Genomic DNA, 19,485 nt, shown 5'->3' on the forward strand with positions numbered 1-19,485 from the left:
TATATATATATATATATATATATATATACACATACATAATATAACATATCCCTTGGAGCCAATTAGTAGGCATCCATCAGTCTCAGGAGACTATCGAATTACGTACTCTCCAGGGCGCAAAGCCAGGGTTAATTGATACGGAGGAGAAGCTGTTACCCAAGCAGCAGGTCTCCCTCCCTGCAGGCAGCAGGGTAGGTTCTGAAGTATATTAGGTAATGCTACACTGAGGAATAGGTACTTCTACACTGAAGTGTACGTACTGCAACACCGAGGTGTAGGTACTGCAACACTAAGGTGTAGGTAAATAACAATAAGAAAAACATGGATAATAATTATAATTGATAACGTAGACATATAAAATGAAGTGTTGAAACATCTTATTGATATAAGATGCTCACGCAGTATACTTCCCAAGACCAAACACTCAGACACCCAACTTCATTATCTCCGAGTATGTACACACGAGACCACAATGTGCCAATTGTTTCTTAATTCAACTTTTATATTACTGAATTTCTTCTGAATTTCACTCAACCATCTAAAATATGCCTGAAGAGTCCATGGTCTACGTAGCAGAACGACATTCTCGTACTTTTGTGGCCTGGGTTCCAGTCTCCAATGTTTTAAGAGAATGAAAGTAAGCTTACACTACGCTATGACCAGGAAGACGCTTGTGAGAGGACCCGCTGTAGTGCTCTGAAGATCTTCATCCCCAGTGTGGCGGGCTTAGTGTCTTGGTGGAACGTGACTTTTGTTTGTCCTAATGCGGCCTGAAGCGAAGCAGGGTATGGATTACCTGTAAAATATATTGTATATTGTATATTATATATATATATATATATATATATATATATATATATATATATATATATATATATATATATATATATATATATATATATATATATATATAGTATTGACAGATACGTATTGCAAGATCATAACAAACACATTTCCATCTGGGTTGATAAATGACTCGTTTCACTAAAAACATGAAATATTTCAAGTGTTTTGTTTATGAAGTGTTTACTGGACATATATATATATATATATATATATATATATATATATATATATATATATATATATATATATATATATATATATATATATATATCTCAGCACTATATATATCAGCACTCACAAGTTTGACCACCACAGCTGGACCCTCCAGGCTTGTGCTGCTTATAGAGGGTTGGAGTAGCACTGGCGCTAAAGTTCATAGAAGTCTGTCAGCATTACGAAGATAGTAGTGCTTGTCGTCCGGACCATGGTGATGACGTAGATGGTCCGAGGGGCCGTGTCCCTTGTGTGCAGAAGGAACTGTTGGTCAAAAGTCTTGTCGCACTGCCCCTGGACATATGATCCGTCGGTCTCTCAAACATTTGACTGGTTACCACTAGTGCTCATGTTGTACTTTCCGACACGAGTGTCTTGGCGATGTACAGTTCTCTAGTATTCACAGTAAAACACTTCACAGCCCGTGCTAGGAAGTATGTTTTTTCCTACGTGGTCCAGAGAGGCGTGTGTGTGTGTGTACAAAGCAGGTAGAGGTAGGTTGACCGAGTAACAGGCTGCAACACATGGAAAGGGACGATGGTGTGATCTAGGATAGAGGAAAACTGACGTTTCTCGTCAACAGGTAGTGTGTGCGCGTGTATGTACATGTGTGTGCACATTTGTATATACATATGTGTGCACGTGTGAGTGTATTTACATATGTGTGTACGTGCGTCCCTGCGAGAGCGGCCGGAATAGGTGGAAGAGCGTATCGCTCCTCCCATCTTCGCTAGAGTAGGACGACAGGCTGAAGGCTGTTCAAACTGGTATCCGTCGAATCGCTCTCCTGACTCGTCTGTCGAGACGGAGGGCTGCGAGACGATCCAGTTACGAAGTAGGAATCAGTTTTGCTTCTCTGCAACTGATAGCCACACTCTGTGGCGCCACTCGACCACTGACGCTCTCCCCGGCGCTCTCTCCCTGAAGAGTTAGGACTATGCATGTGTTTGTGGAACCGTCTGTTTATATGGGGACTCCGGGGAGTCTCTATCACGGTGGGGGTTCGGACAGGACTTTGAGCGTGTCTGCTGAGTTGTGGACTGCCTGATTCTCCTTTTGTTTTCCGCGAGGAGTTCCGCTGGACAATGCAAGGGCTGTTGTCACGCCCGCGGTGTTGTGATGTCTCAAGGACAGGAGAGGCTTTGGCACCATTGAATCCAGTTTGGTCTTGCGCGTGTGTGGTCTGCTGGGGTTGATGGTGGAGGTGGCCGTTCCTTACTCTGCTGTCTTGAGTCGAGTTAGGAATGGTGTCTGACACCTGCTTTGAAGCTTTTGCTTGTACCAGCTTAATCGTTATGGCAGTAAGTTCCTCATACTGTTTTCGCATTGCTTCTGCTCTTTTATTTTGTTCTTGTGAAGATTGTAGAGGTCGAGCGGAGCGCCGTGCTTGAGGTTCTTGGTCTCCGATATATTCTCTTTGTAAGGGATCATCCTTGGCTCGCTCCTCGTCTTCGCCAAGATTTCTGGAGGACAGTGAACGCTCCAGCCACTCGTGTATTCGCTGTCTCTTAGCGATTCGATCCACCGTGGTCTCAATTCCATGCGCCTTCAAGGTACGCAGCACCCGATCCTTCTCCCTGGGACAAGAATGCGCAGAGAAGGTCGAGTAGCAGACACTCTGACCGTCGACGTCTCCAATATCACGTCGTGGGAGTTTAAGGAGCCACTTGTCGTCCATATACTTGTACACTTCGCGCACCGACGCCCGCTTCTCCGGCTTAGGCTCCAAGAGGCGCTTAAAGAGTCTCAAGAGCCGAGAGGTGAAGTTGGTGAAGCGCTTGGGAGTACGCAGCGTACGACGCTTGCGCCAGTTGATGTAGTCAGCGTAGTTGGGGTCCGTCAGGTCTGCCTTCTGCCACGGCAGCTGACCCGTCAGCAACACGTAGATGAGAATGCCCAGCTGCCACACGTCCTGCGGGAAGAGTCTGGGTGAGACCGGTCTTAAATGAACATTAAGAGAAAGCATAACTGCCTGTTATAAAGTATTATTATTATGATGGATGAAGACAAAGACCTCATAGCTCTCACAAGTACAAACACAATGTTTTTGTGTATGTGTATGTGTATAATAGTGAACAATATTAGTAGCATAGTTTAAAATGTAACATTAATAATAACAGTTTAGAAGATAGCAATAATAGCAGCATTTTTATAAACAGGGTATGATAATATTTGTATTACAATAATGATAAGACAGTTTTATCAATACAAGATGAGTGAGTGTGGCACTGGATTGTTCCTGATACACGGTGTGGTGCTCGGCCACACTGAAGAGTTCAGTCCACTGGCTCACAGAGCCAGTGGACTGTCTGGAGACGCTGGGAGAGAGAGAGAGAGAGAGAGAGAGAGAGAGAGAGAGAGAGAGAGAGAGAGAGAGAGAGAGAGAGAGAGAGAGAGAGAGAGAGAGAGAGAGAGAGAGAAGGGGGAAGGGGTAGGTGTCATAACCACACCTAACTTGGTAGTGAAGACCCGGTGGGAACTCTGGTCCTTTCCTTAAAAGTGTTGATGCTACCATAACAAAAGATCACAACATCCAGTCAAGATATCTGCCGGACCTGGCGACAGGTCTTAAGACTCGCGTCGGCCTTAAGCCTAGTACTAGGCCAGTGCAAGGTTTAGGACCAGAACTAGACAATTCCCAGCAAATTACACTTCAAGTGTTCCCGAAAGCCTCGTCTACTGCAGTTGTTTTATAAAGCTGAAGACTGAAGCTTAGCGTTTTGTGAGGTAAACTATTAGGCATGATAATTATGAGAAGAAAGTACTACACCTATAGAACACTTGGAAGGGATATGAGGACGAGAATTTGGAACAATGAGATTGAATAAAATAGTGTTCAAGCATTTGAGTCCTGCAAGAAGCGAGGCCGTCGCTGTACCGATGTGAGGTACTTTGTTGCAAAGGTTGATTATTCATTGGGAGATTAATGCCTTATACTTGTCGCCAGGTCTGCAAGATAGCATGGCTGACTTGAGGGTGTGTCGTCTTGTTTGTGAAACACTATATAATGATATGATCAAGAGTTTACAATTCCAAAATCATAAATTTTGATCACAGAGACCTGGTTGACACAATTTTGATTTCCTGGCATTTGAATCGATATAATTTATGGATGATCTTGGTCGTCCTGCGTAGAATTCTTTCTGGGGAAGCAAAGTCTTCTTGATGGGCAGTCTTTCTCTTCGTTTTACTAGAGGGGCTTCATGTGTTATATCATCTTCCTCAGGACACATTCAGAAGAGTATACAGTACACTCATTCTATAGTCCGGAGACCAAAACAGAACAGCATAATCTGAATGGGACCTAACAAGGATTAGATAAAACTGAAGGAAAACACTGGATACTTATAACTAATAATTATATAAATCTCGGTATTCTGTCTCCTATGTCTATCATTAATACATTGAAATTTGTTGGCATAAGTTCCTTACTAATCACGACCCTCAGATTATTCGGATTTCAACTAATTTCTAGCAACTATAATATGATCTCTGGATGAGGAACCCTACCTTTGCCTACTGTATACTGCAGTCATGCAACGATATTATCGGCCGTTCTCTTTGATGTCAACAGCAAATTTGCTAATTTTGTTGCTCAATCCTGCGTTTACGTCGTTTATATATGTATGGTAAACAGCGAAAGTCCCAGGACATAGTCTTGTGTCATTACACTTTATTTAATTTTAATAAACGAAACATTCAAGGAAATGTGAAATTAGTTAGGTAGGCCTATGCTTTAAATCGAAAGAGACTTGCGCAAAGGATAAAACAATGCAGGACATAGGAGAGAGGGAGCATGGTAGTGCAGGGAGGTTACCTGTGAGGTATCGGCGTGGAAGCCTTCATTTTGAACGGCATCCACGATCTCAGGCGGAGCATAAGGCAGCCAGACGGTTCTCTTCTTCAGCAGTGTCCCCTTCTTGCGCGTGGATCCGAAGTCGCATAGCTTGACGTGGCTGAAGTCGCTTTTAAAGATCAAAATGTTGTCCATGTTCATGTCTCGGTGCACCAGGTCCTTGGAGTGCATGAAGTCAAGAGCGGAGGCCAGCTGGAGAGCGATTCTTTTGGTATTGATCTCCCCGAGGCCCACATCGCAGAGGTTGGTAGTAAGGTCCCCGAACGGTGCGTACTCTTGGGCGAAAACATAGTACTCGCCCGCCTCGAAGGCTACGTCGTAAGCGTTGAGTATGTTGAGGTGCGGGCTGAGGTAGTAGTTGTAGTGGAACTCTCTGAAGAAGTCGAGACGAGAGGTGGAGTCCCTGTGCATGGCCTTCAGAACCACCTCATGTCGAGTCCTGCGGTGCTCCACTAGCAACAAGCGTCCCCGCCAACCTTCTTGAATCACGTGGAGGACTTCATACTCGTCTTCCAGCTGGATCTGAAATAAAATATAAACATATTCAGGCAAGACGGCAAGGAACCTCAGTGATGTAAACATAAATATAACAAATTAAATTTCTTCAACCAGTGTTCAGTCTAAACATATACTGGCACTAGAGTAGGTACTCGGTGCTTGGGTTCCTTGTCCGTTTTTTCTCCCGTCCATTCTTCCTCCCACCCATTCTCCTATTCTCCCATTCTCTCTCCCAGTAGGCAAAACATGTTCGAGAGTTTTGAATTAATAAGAATTATCGAAGTTGAATTGACAATGAATCGACGTTATCATAGTCGAAATTAAATTTCTTCCCTTATTATGCACCCCATACCCATCCCATGGGCGGTGGTGGAAAGGGTTACAGACGCACATAATTGGTTCAGGAACTGAACCCCCTAGTTCATTTATCTAAGCAAGTGACAATCTTTTGAAGCTAGTTATATAATTATTAATGTTATATACACAAATACATTATATATATATATATATATATATATATATATATATATATATATATATATATATATATATATACACATCATATACACATCTATAATCTTTTCATATCACAAGTGATTCAACAAGAGGCTCGCTACAGTCACTCTACAAGGCACTTTACATCTATAGTGAGTCACACAGTTACTAGTCTTGCTCCACACCCACCCAACTGGGCGGCAGCTTTATAAGCATGTGCAGGCTGCACCTGCAGTAAGCAAATTTTGGATACTTCGCTAAGATTCCTGGCAGCACATCGTCGAAAGCAGACGAGAATTCGGTTGGGAAGCACACTACGGATAATAAAGCCCACATTTCATAGTTCACACTAATCGTCGGTTATCTCAATAAGAGCCAACTCTACTTTAGGAACGGATATGGGGATCGACTCCTACCACTCTATAACACTCACCAAATCTCACTCTCTGGCTCCTCATAGAGCTATCTCGCTCCCTGGCTCCCCACAAGACAATCATAATCGAGATAAATGTACAAATGTGCGGTATTTCCAGCCAGTTCTCCTCGAGGACAACGCTTCTCTGACGTCTGGTGATGTCTGGCGGCGTTAGGTGGCGCTTCGTTGCGTCTGATGGAATGTTTCAGCGTGTGCTGTCGTGTGGCGTCGTGTGGCGTCGTGTGGCGGCGTGTGGCGGCGTATGGCGGCGTGTGGCGTCGTGTGGCGGCGTGTGGCGGCGTGTGGCGTCGTATGGCGGCGTGTGGCGTCGTGTAGCGGCGTGTAGCGGAGTGTGACGGCGTGTGGCGTCGTGTAGCGGCGTGTGGCGGCGTGTGGCGGTGTGTGGCGTCGTGTGACGGCGTGTGGCGTCGTGTAGCGGCGTGTGACGGCGTGTGGCGGCGTGTGGCGGCGTGTGGCGGCATGTAGCGGCGTGTAGCGTCGTGTAGCGGCGTGTGGCGGCGTGTAGCGGCGTGTGACGGCGTGTGGCGTCGTGTAGCGGCGTGTGACGGCGTGTGGCGTCGTGTAGCGGCGTGTGGCGGCGTGTGGCGTCGTTTAGCGGCGTTTATCGGCTTCGCGTGGGACGGTGTGTGTGTGGCGGCATGAATGACTCTCTAACCTCCCAACTCCCCCCCCCCCTCATCCCCCAACATGCCCCCCCTTCCCTGCTACAATACTGCCATGCACCACAATTCTGTCTAGTCACGAGAGATTACTATTCTCCCCTCTTCCACTACCCCCACCACTCTTCAGTCATGTAAGTGATTCATTAACAGTAATCCTCTCCACCCTCTTAACCAGCCGCCATTCATTCATTCTCATAATCTGTCTCTATCTATCCGCCTCCACCTCCTCCCACCCGTTGGGAATGATTCGTCATGTGTCTCGCTTGCAAGGTTGTGGGGGTTGAACATGCTCTCTTCCTCCCCACCCCCACCTCCTCCTCATCCTCCTACGCTCTCTGATCAATGAATGATTGGATTTGCACTATGTACCTTTCTCCCACCCTCAACCCTCCCTGGCAGTATCTGCCACCTTTGTCTTTTTCCTCTGTTTTACTCTACCCCTTTTTTTCTGACTCTCTCATCTTCATGTCACTACCCCATCTATATTATTGACGTATACTGGGGGTAGGGGGGAGTCCTTTCTCTCTCTGGTCATTATCACTCATCATGATCCCTCCCAATTCTGCACTCCTCATTTCCTCCTCTCATCCGTACCTCACTTCTCTCTCTCCCCCTCCCTCACCTCTCACTCCCCTACCTCTCCCTCACCCTTGGCTACTATAGAGAGAGAGGGGCGCATGACACTGGGTAGTGCCTGGCCGCGTTCGCGATCAATAACAAGCCATGCACTCGCCTCCTGGGCTCAGCCAACCCCACCTTTGTGATCAGACTGCACAAGGCCAATCATTGCTATCTAAGCCTGCTTATATCACATGACGTTTGTAAAGATTATTGACTCAATGTTGCCAATAATTCTTGAAAATTATATATTATATATATATATATATATATATATATATATATATATATATATATATATATATATATATATATATATATATATATATATATATATATATATATATATATATATATATATATATATTTACTGTCTACCTGTCTACGACTGTTCTGGCTCTATGTATTCTCGTAATATGTTCCTTATTCCAAAGTGGCGCCAGGTCGGCACGGCCGCCCAAGTCTTCAATGGTGCATCCTTATGAGGTCGACCCGGTCACTGCCGGGTTTCCCATCTAGTCAATTTATGAACAAATAGAAGGGGTATCTGGCAGTGCCTGCATCTGTCTTCCGTTCTCTCTCACTTCCCCTCTTTCTCTCCCACCTACATGGCGTAGGTGGGAGAGAAAGAGGGGTATGGAGATATTTTTAAGTTAAAGAAGGCTTCTATAGATTGTAATGTTGAATTAACAGTTTTAAAGCTTGGAAATATAACGAGTGATATACGATCAAATTGTATATTATACTTCCATAATGCCCAATGCCATTAACAGATTTAATTACCTGTACATACATTTTGACTCTAACGGGAATTGAACCCGGAACCCCAAACTTAATAGACGGATTTTATAACCGCTGTGCCATGGCCATCACACTCATACAGATTCAAGAACTATCATTGAAACCAAGAAACAAAAGCAGTTACCTGGCAACACTCAGATGTGAAGGTCGTCGGATACTTATCAACTGGGTGCCAAGTGATGTAGGAATATCAGGGAATATATGTACGTTGCAGATGAAGGTGCAAAATTTGCATAACAATGAGAAGGAATGTAGATATTTACATTCCAGAGAGTGTAGCATTGATTAGGAAAATATTTAGAGATAGATTAATGGAGAGGCTGTATATATAGTGACCGTAACGCAGCAGACGTAACACCAGGATCTATGTGTTGGTACAAGAATTTAATCAACTATGAATCACTTATTTTAATGAAAAACGATATAGAAAACAGAAGTGAACTTACATCCCATCAGATGAAGAACTTACATCCCATCAGATGAAGAACTTACATCCCATCAGATGAAGAACTTACATCCCATCAGATGAAGAACTTACATCCCATCAGATGAAGAACTTACATCCCATCAGATGAAGAACTTACATCCCATCAGATGAAGAACTTACATCCCATCAGATGAAGAACTTACATCCCATCAGATGAAGAACTTACATACCTTCAGAAGTGAACTTACATCCCGTCATTTCCCATGAACATGGGTATCCGTGTGCATGGAAAATAGGCTTACAAGTTCCAAAAGATGAGGAGAAATGTCAGCACTGTGGAGAAATGCCCGACTCACCACTGGAACATTATCTCATACAATGCACAGGAACAAACGAAATAAGGTGTCAACAGAGATTTATCAATGCAGAAAAAGTGACTTAACTCATTGGGCATAATAATCCTACTGAAGTCAACCTTAGAGTCATAAATACTCATCCACCGCCTAAGTAAGACAGAAACGAGTAACACTTAGTGGACCAGTAAGGTAACACTTAGTGGGCCAGTAAGAGGCTTTGGGCACAGGCAGGATGATCCCTGCAAAAAAACAACAAATAAACGAACAATCAAACAACCATACATACATTAATGTATATACATACATTAATTTTCTACGTTCATAATACATACATTTTCCAGGAAACACTGTGGGCAATGATATATGAATTTATGACTATTTTCAAAATGTTTGATATAATGCTTGAATGAAAATGAACTTATTTCAAAGCTCATTTTAGATATTTTTTCACTGTACCAGTTTCTCTTTAAAATTAATATGCACACACCCACATATACACAGGCATAGAAGAGGGTCAGAAAAATAGTATCTGAATGTTGCTGTTGCTGTTTTAGATTTAGCTACTCTGAACGAAATGTCATTGTAGCACGGGCTATAGTACTATTTAAAATATTGAGATAACAGCAGAGGAAGTAATGAGGCAACTATCTTGAGGTTATCTTGAGATGATTTCGGGGCTTAGTGTCCCCGCGGCTCGGTTCTCGACCAGGCCTCCAACCCCAGGAAGCAGCCCGTGACAGCTGACTAACTCCCAGGTAGCTATTTACTGCTAGGTAACAGGGGCATCAGGATGAAAGAAACTCTGCCCATTGTTTCTCGCCGGCGCCTGGGATCAAACCCGGGACCAAAAGATCACGCGTCCAGTGTTTTGTCCGCTCAGCCACCGGCTCCCTCTGATATAATTAACATAAATGAAACGAAGGCAGTGGGGACCAGATAATATATCCCCCCCCCCCCATGGACGTTAGAAGAAGCTGCACAGATCCTCAATATACCTCTGACTCTGGTCCTTAAGGATTCACTTGCGAATGGGGGAGTTGTCCAGCTGCTGCAAGATGACAAATGTAATAATTATCTGTGAGTGTTTCCCGGAGAGGACAGTCATTGGTGTGGGAGGTCATTAATGGGTAAGATCATGGGTCATTAATTGGGATAAGTCATTAATAGCGACCATAAAGTGGGGGTCGTAAAAGGATATCTAAGGCTTAAGTTATCAGTGGGAAGGTCATCTAAGGAAGAATTCATTTAAGAGGGAGAAAGAGGTCATCTAATGGAGAGGTCATCTATAGAAGAGGTTATCTAAGATAGAAATTAGCTGTGGGAGAGACCATAAGAGGAAGATATTATCACTGGGAATGGTTATCAACAGGCGAGGTCATCAAGGGGGGTCAAGAAGTTACCAATAGGAGAAAAAATCAGCATCGGGCGGAGTGGTAATAATCAACGGACGAGGTTATCAATGGGAAACACCACCATCAACGACCAAGCTAGTCATCAACGTCCTCGAGGAGGTCAAGGGAGCGAGTACATCAACGAAACAATTTATAAATGGGGATTTGAAAGGTGCAGAAATACTCACAACAGGAAAGAGAGAGAGAGAGAGAGAGAGAGAGAGAGAGAGAGAGAGAGAGAGAGAGAGAGAGAGAGAGAGAGAGAGAGAGAGAGAGAGAGAGAGAGAGAGAGAGAAAGAGAGATAGAGAGGGCCCTCTGGCGGAGGACGGGGCGCTTCCATTCACTCCTCTTTGTGAATGAAATGCCGTGACTTGGTCAGCTTTAAACCAGACACAGCCGGGAAGTCCCCCCCTTAGAGTGGGAGGGAAGGAGGGGGGAAATGGGAGAAGGGGGAGGATGAGGGAAGGGGGAAGGGGAAGGCTGGGGGAAGGAGAAATAGGGAAAGGATGGGGAATTAGGATGGAGAGATAGTGAGTAGGTGGAGTACCAGCAAAGAGAGGGAGAGAGCGAGGGAGGGAAGGGAAGGGAGGGAGAGAGGAAGAGAGAGAGAAGAGGGCTCGCTGGCATGGGACATGAGCCAGGAACGAGAGCTGCAGGTCACACCCTTGCATTACAGCCAACACCTTCTACACCCACACCCACGTACACCACCCACACACACCACCCACCCACAACACCCACCAACACCACCCACACCTACGTACACCACCTACATCCATTCACAGCACCCATACCACCCGCAAATACCCACAGCACCTACACCCACCCACACTCGCCCACACACACATATATATTTTCCGGAAAACGTTCTATGAGAAGAAAAAGGGAGTTACTGAGGCCGACGCTCTCCCTGTAATTACCTACAGTCAAGTATACACCAACAAACAGGCAATACAAGAGGGGAGGGGGGGGGGGGGAAGAGAGCAGAGGAGAGTGAAAAACACAAAAAAGGAAAGATCCGTATCAACTAAAGAAGAGACTTAACAGTAGACATAACACCTTGTGTTACAACAGCAGCAAATGTAAATAGAATAACATCAGCAACATACTCAGAACTGTCGAACATCAGAACAACCTTCAGGAACCTTAATAGGGGGGCATTTACAACACTACACCACCTACGTAAGAAGAGTCTTAAAGTATGCAGCCCCATCGTGGCGCTCCATGACTTAAACTGCACAAGGAAACACGATAAGGTATAAAGGTTTGCAACGAGGCTCGTTTCAGAATTTAATGGGATGGTGTACAAGTAACACAAAGGCTGAAAAGCTCCACTCTCAATGTCGAGAGTGGAGAAAAAAATGAGAGAGGAGACATAATAGAGACATACAAAATACTTAAGAGAATTGACATGGTGAAAAAGGAGGAAATGTTTCCAAGTGAATACCAATAGAACAAGAGGGCATAGATGAACCATACAGAAGTGAGATAACATTTTTTTTGACGTAAGAGCAGGAGGAACATAATTGAACTACAGAAGGTCATAAAGAAGCCAACTCCATCTATAGTTTCAAAAGCAAATATGATCTAGGAAATATAGGTTGTGTTATTGAATTAGAGCTACTGGCAAAAATAGGTGAGTACACATATGCGTACACACACACACACACACACACACACACACACACACACACACACACACTCCCATCACTCTCTCGCCTCCCTTACCCTCCCTCTCTTCTCCTTCCCCCCTCACTTTCCCCGCCCCCTACCTCTCACCGCCTACACACACATTCAGGGAAAAATGTCGAGAATGTCGGAATATTGAGGTCAGGGGAAGGGATAGGAACTGGAGATAGTGGGAACTGGGAATATATATATATATATATATATATATATATATATATATATATATATATATATATATATATATATATATATATATATATATATATATATATATGCAATTGACGATCACAAAACACTGATCATTTTATGCGGAAAATCCACAGAGAAATATGAAATGAGGTGAACGTTTCGGCTTTGTTAAAGCCTTTGTCAACACCAGACTGACCAACACCAGCGTCAGTCTGGTGTTGACAAAGGCTTTAACAAAGCCGAAACGTTCACCTCATTTCATATTTCTCTGTGGATTTTCCGCATATATATATATGCCAGGAATCAATGTCCCCGTGTGGCCCGGTCTTTAACCCAAGTCTCTCGATTCGTGGTCTGGTCAACTAGATTGTTAGAGCCCCATTGCTCGCATTATAACGTATGAATCACAGCCAGGTTGATCAAGTATCGCTTGGAAGTGTTTATTAAGTTCTCTAGGGCCAGTGATGCCCCTGATGTATATAGGAGAGTGTTGAGAAAATCTTGGGCCCCCTAATGTTGATAGAATTGTCTCTGGTGTGTCAGTATTTGTCATCTGTCAATATGTATCACTTGTAAGTATGAAGTATGTGTCTGTATGACGTGTTAGCATGTATTACGTGTATGTGATACGAATCATGTGTGTGTCATTAGGTATCTTCTGTCAGTATGTGTCACGTGTGTCAGTATTTATCACACGTGTCAAAATGTATCATGTATGGTAATATGTATCACATGTCAGCATGCATTAGCTGAAATTATGTCTCGCCTGTCAATTTATATCAAGTGTCAGTATGGATCACCTGTCAGTATCCTGTGTGTCACTATGTATCATGTCAGTATCCCGTGTCCCAATGTATCACGTCAGTATATAGGAAATGCCAGTATTCATCACTATCAGCGTGGAGGCTGCCTACACACGTTCAGGACATGTAACTGTTACGTGACTATGCCCTCAAGGGTGTGTATAGAAGGAGACGAATGTCTATGGTGGCACGGGACCCGGTGTTGATAATATCGTGAATATGTTTTTCCCTATTATAGGCTAAGGATGATAGTTAATTTTTGTTTGAAAATTTACAGATATCAGTGCATAATGTTTGACTATATGTTTAGAAAAAAATAATGGATTAACTCTTTTTTTTTGAAGTTTTAAAGGTCGAGTTGCCAGGATGTTTTAGGGTTTCCTATGGCACTGTACCTTGCTATACTCATTTGATTGATGCCAAATCCGACCAGGCTATATTAAGCACGTACCTTACAGCAATCACAGTACAAAGCTGAGTGAGGATAGCCCCAAGCATTTGGCTTCCAACCTCAGACAGACAGAAACAGATAAACATTCAATTTTATATACATAAACCGCAACCCACAACAGCGTGGGATGGCTATGCTACTTAAGCGGTGCCCAACTGAGATTTTAAAACTTCCAATGGAAGTTTTATACATGCATATAATTTTATAATATGCATATAATTGAATTATATACATGCATATAATTTTTCCAAGTTCAAAATGTGCAGGTAGCAGCTGGCGCGCCGTCACGAGACAGGGTGGCGCCTAAAATGGCCATGTTATGACGGCGGTGACCTAATGGAGGTGCGACGGGCTCCCACAGCTTCTCCTGCAGCACTTGATATAATCTTTAAGAAATGCAGTATCTCCCTATTTTAGTGTTGGCATCAAACCGGATATTCGGAGATTTAAAGGACGTAGAGTCGACCCTTATATGTCTTGCGTTAATATAGCATGTTTTTGACATGACACGGGTGTCATTTAGTGACCAAAAGTTTATGTTACACGCTCAATTGTTTGGAATAGGCAGTCACAGCACAGCGGGCTTTGTTCTCAATAAATCCACACCAACCCACTCTCTCAGACACTTCACTAACACACACACACCACACACATTATATATATATATATATATATATATATATATATATATATAGAGAGAGAGAGAGAGAGAGAGAGAGAGAGAGAGAGAGAGAGAGAGAGAGAGAGAGAGAGAGAGAGAGAGAGAGAGAGAAAGAGAGAGAGAGAGAGAGAGAGAGAGAGAGAGAGAGAGAGAGAGAGAAAGAGAGAGAGAGAGAGAGAGAGAGAGAGACAGAGAGACAGAGAGACAGAGAGAGAGAGAGAGAGAGAGAGAGAGAGAGAGAGAGAGAGAGAGAGAGAGAGAGAGAGAGAAAGAGAGAGAGAAAGAGAGAGAGAGAGAGAGAGAGAGAGAGAGAGAGAGAGAGAGAGAGAGAGAGAGAGAGAGAGAGAGAGAGAGAGAGAGAGAGAGAGAGAGAGAGAGAAGAGAGAGAGAGAGAGAGAGAGAGAGAGAGAGAGAGAGAGAGAGAGAGAGAGAGAGAGAGAGAGAGAGAGAGAGAGAGAGAGAGAGAAGAGAGAGAGAGAGAGAGAGAGAGAGAGAGAGAGAGAGAGAGAGAGAGAGAGAGAGAGAGAGAGAGAGAGAGAGAGAGAGAGAGAGAGACAGAGAGAGAGAGAGAGAGAGAGAGAGAGAGAGAGAGAGAGAGAGAGAGAGAGAGAGAGAGAGAGAGAGAGAGAGAGTCAGGAGGAAGACCCCCACAATGACTGTCAGAGGCCGGTCGCCCACGCATCAGCCGGCTTCTGACCGATAACAAACCACATATTTCATCTTCTTACCGCAATTCAATGGACAGTAAAACTATCCCGGAAACTGAGTGCGAGAAATTATAAGTAATCCAATGGGTTGCTTGGCTACCATCAGGACTATGTAGGTAATGTAGGGAAGTATTATTCTTCTCTAATGATTATGCGTTTAAATATGTGAACTAAGATTGCTTCGGCTGTGTCTGAAGTTTGACAATGTATCCAGTCCAGAAGCAATGAAGATCATATATAAATTAAAATATCGTTCACACGTCCGGTAAGTATATTTCTTAGGGCATTATAATATAAACTTTTGATACTAGAGCATTTAACGTAAGACAAAGATCACCATTCCAGCTGATTTTTTTTAACTCATTTTCCAGAATTTAGTGAAGAACGTTCACATCGTCGTATCTAAACTCTAAGTGCTTATTCACACTTGAGACTTTCCTCATTAGGAAAATGTAAAACTAATTAATGGAATAATGGAAGAGAGATTTATGTCTCGGCTAAATGAGAATAATATTGGAAAGCAATATCGCAGAAATAACCGATATTGCATATCAAAGATCATTGATCATCAGAGCTTTATGGAACATAGTGTTTTGTGCTCGAGGGAGTCTTCCAGCACAGTCACAGGAAGTAAACACAGTTACAGGAAGTAAACACAGTCACAGGAAGTAAACACAGTCACAGGAAGTAAACACAGTAACAGGAAGTAAACACAGTCACAGGAAGTAAACACAGTCACAGGAAGTAAACACAACTCACAGGAAGTAAACACAGTCACAGGAAGTAAACACAACTCACAGGAAGTAAACACAGTCACAGGAAGTAAACACAGTCACAGGAAGTAAACACAGTCACAGGAAGTAAACACAGTCACAGGAAGTAAACACAGTAACAGGAAGTAAACACAATCACAGGAAGTAAACACAGTCACAGGAAGTAAACACAGTCACAGGAAGTAAACACAGTAACAGGAAGTAAACACAGTCACAGGAAGTAAACACAGTCACAGGAAGTAAACACAACTCACAGGAAGTAAACACAGTAACAGGAAGTAAACACAGTCACAGGAAGTAAACACAGTCACAGGAAGTAAACACAACTCACAGGAAGTAAACACAGTCACAGGAAGTAAACACAGTCACAGGAAGTAAACACAGTCACAGGAAGTAAACACAGTCACAGGAAGTAAACACAACTCACAGGAAGTAAACACAGTCACAGGAAGTAAACACAGTCACAGGAAGTAAACACAGTCACAAGAAGTAAACACACAAACATAATACAAATAAGGTTGTGTGCTTCCAGAGTATAATAATCCAGCTTTAAAAACAATTCATTTTAAAACAATTTAAAAAAAACAAGATATTGGATTTGTTTTACCGCTATTAACCCAAAACTGTTGTTATGAAATATCTGGTGCACTTTTCACTGACGTATTCTGTACGTGAAAAATAATTTATGGCCAAATAAAACTTGGCAAAAAATAGCATAGGGAGCAGTTCATTATATGAACTTGAGCCGCATACGCTGCTGATGATATCATTTTGATGTGGGCTTCAGGAGACAGGTTCGGTGTGATATCAACTCCCAGATCCTTCTCTCTGTCCGTTTCATGGAGGTCTTTGGCTCCCATTCGGTACCCTGTGTCTGGCCTCCTTCTCCCTCCGCCTAGTTTCATTAATTTACATTTATTGAGTGTGTGAGTATGTACTCCCCTACTTGTACTCACCTAGTTGTGCTTGCAGGGGTTGAGTTTTAGCTCTTTGGCCCCACCTCTCAACTGTCAATCAACTGGTGTACAGATTCCTGAGCCTACTGGGCTCTATCATATCTACATTTGAAACTGTGTATGGAGTCAGCCTCCACCACATCACTTCCTAGTGCATTTCATTTACTAACTACTCGGACACTGAAAAAGTTCTTTCTAATGTCTCTGTGGCTCATTTGGATACTGTGAGTGTGTGTGTGTGTGTGTGTGTGTGTGTGTGTGTGTGTGTGTGTGTGTGTGTGTGTGTGTGTGTGTGTGTGTGTGTGTGAGTCAGGCCCTCCCACACACCCGCTCTTCAGCCAGAATTGCCTGGCAGCCGCCCACACAGCTCCCAGGAGCGCCCGCCACCATTCCTCCGTTCACAGAGTCGCCTGCTGGCACACCTGTCAACGTCATGATCGCCAAACCTGTCAACGTCATTATCGCTACACCTGTCAACGTCATTATCGCTACACCTGTCAACGTCATGATCACCACACCTATCAATGTCATGATCGCCAAACCTGTCAACGTCATGATCACTACACCTACAAACATCACGCTAAGAATCTACCTCTATGCTAGAAATCTACCAACATGGCAGAAATTTAAATTTTTTCCTAGAATCTAACTCTATTCCAAGAATTATTATTCGTTAGGAATAAACATATCAACCTTTTTTTACGAATCTACATATATATATATATATATATATATATATATATATATATATATATATATATATATATATATATATATATATATATATATATATATATATATATATCATTTTCTGAATCTACCTCTGTATATGTATTATTTACGAGGACTGGTTATGAAATGTGGGTGGGCAGCACCGTAGAGTGTTCAGTGCTAGTTCTCTTGTTTAGATCCGAAACCATCATACAGTATGTACAGGAGAGGGGATGAGGGGGTCGTTGTGTAATTCCGAGCGCATGATCCATGAAAGAAAGCCTTGCTAGCTGTTAGGTTTTCCAAGTCCTTTGGCAAGACCACTGTATTCAGTATTTCCATGTTTGGAACTGTCATTAGCAAATGTCAGCAGCTCTTCAAAAGATAATGTCTGGGGATTCTCACTTCTGGAATTTGTTTAGCATGTTATTGACAGTTGGAAGTTTATGTCATATTGTCTCTCTCTTTTGATGGCTCGCTATCCTCAAGCTCCATTGTGGTCTTTTTCCTGCTTGGTTCTGTTAATCCTTGTATCTTCTTGAGGTTATCTTGAGATGATTTCGGGGCTTTAGTGTCCCCGCGGCCCGGTCCTCGACCAGGCCTCCACCCCCAAGAAGCAGCCCGTGACAGCTGACTAACTCCCAGGTACCTATTTACTGCTAGGTAACAGGGACGTTCAGGGTGAAAGAAACTTTTGCCCATTTGTTTCTGCCTCGTGCGGGAATCGAACCCGCGCCACAGAATTACGAGTCCTGCGCGCTATCCACCAGGCTACGAGGTCCCTCCCTCCTTGTAAGTTAATTCATCAGCCTGGTCCATCAGCTTGTTAATCCTTGGTTCTGTTAATCCATCAGCAATGTAAGCATAACAATCACCATTACATCACTTCTTGTGAAGAGTATACAACACATTTAGTGGAGAGAGAATAACATGGGAGGAAGTACAAAAGATGTTTAATAAGTAGACTACACATCCAACAACTATAGTACTCTGTCCCACAGTGATTTGTGATTAGGGTCCCGGTGGTACAGTCAGGTTCATACTCGATGCACAATCGAGAATTCCGGGTTCGAATATTGGGCGGGACAGAAATGGTTAGGCACATTTTCTTTCATCTAATTTCACCTAAATTACTGGAATCATCTCAATGCTCTCCAAATGTACTCACTAGAAAGGAGACGAGAAAGATATCAAATAATATACACGTGGAAAATACTCGAGGGCCAGGTCCCAAATCTACACAGTAAAATAACAACATAGTGGAGTGAACGATATGGAAAAAAAGGCAGAATGGAACCAGTGAAGAGCCGGGGTGCCATAGGCACAATCAGAGAACACTGTATAAACATCAGAGGTCCACGGTTGTTCAACATCCTCACAGCAAGTATAAGAAATATTGCCGGAACAACCGTGGATATCTTCAAGAGAAAACTAGATAATTTTCTCCAAGGAGTGTCGGACCAACCGGGCTGTAGTGGATATTTGGGCCAAATGAATACAGATGCATTTGACAAGCTCACGAAGTAGCATGTCTGCTTTACACCATATATTTAATATATAGTATTGCACGAAATACAGACATGTTTTAAACCAAGTGTGTACTTCAACAATACCTGTGAACTCTAAAACGTGCTTCAGGTTGACACCAGCACTCTCATTTAGAATATATACATTAAACTAATAGAATGTCTTGGAAGTTGACTTAGAATTTAATTAATCACTTGCACTCTATGTATTCTTCGCCTATTTGCATGCATATTAGCTAAAATATATCAAGCCGTTTGCTGTTGTGTAGCATACATGCATCTCAGAAAAGCATTTTGTGCATGAAAATAAAAATTACAGTTGATTTCAGTGGTAATATTGATTGCTTGCAGTGATACCTTACAAACAACAACGTGTAAAATCAAGCCCTTCTTCTAGAACACAGTACATTTAATCTTTT

The 19,485-nt window shown here is 43.0% G+C and overlaps 1 protein-coding gene across 4 annotated transcripts in view; it reads right to left on the bottom strand.

Annotated features, from left to right (window-relative positions):
- Positions 1–318: 318 nt before the first annotated feature.
- Positions 319–19,485, bottom strand: part of LOC123759442 (serine/threonine-protein kinase meng-po) — a 55,533-nt gene continuing 36,366 nt past the window's right edge. For all 4 annotated transcript variants that reach the window (XM_069335237.1, XM_069335235.1, XM_069335233.1 and 1 more), the window contains exons 3-5: positions 4,877–5,437; positions 1,145–2,971; positions 319–796 (exon numbers count right to left, since the gene is read on the bottom strand). In XM_069335237.1, the coding sequence (XP_069191338.1) occupies positions 1,790–2,971; positions 4,877–5,437 (1,743 nt within the window). In that variant the 3' untranslated portion in view covers positions 319–796; positions 1,145–1,789. The remainder of the gene's footprint in view (positions 797–1,144; positions 2,972–4,876; positions 5,438–19,485) is intronic.

The sequence above is a fragment of the Procambarus clarkii genome, chromosome 32 (assembly GCF_040958095.1).
Source record: "Procambarus clarkii isolate CNS0578487 chromosome 32, FALCON_Pclarkii_2.0, whole genome shotgun sequence".
NCBI lineage: Eukaryota > Metazoa > Arthropoda > Malacostraca > Decapoda > Cambaridae > Procambarus > Procambarus clarkii.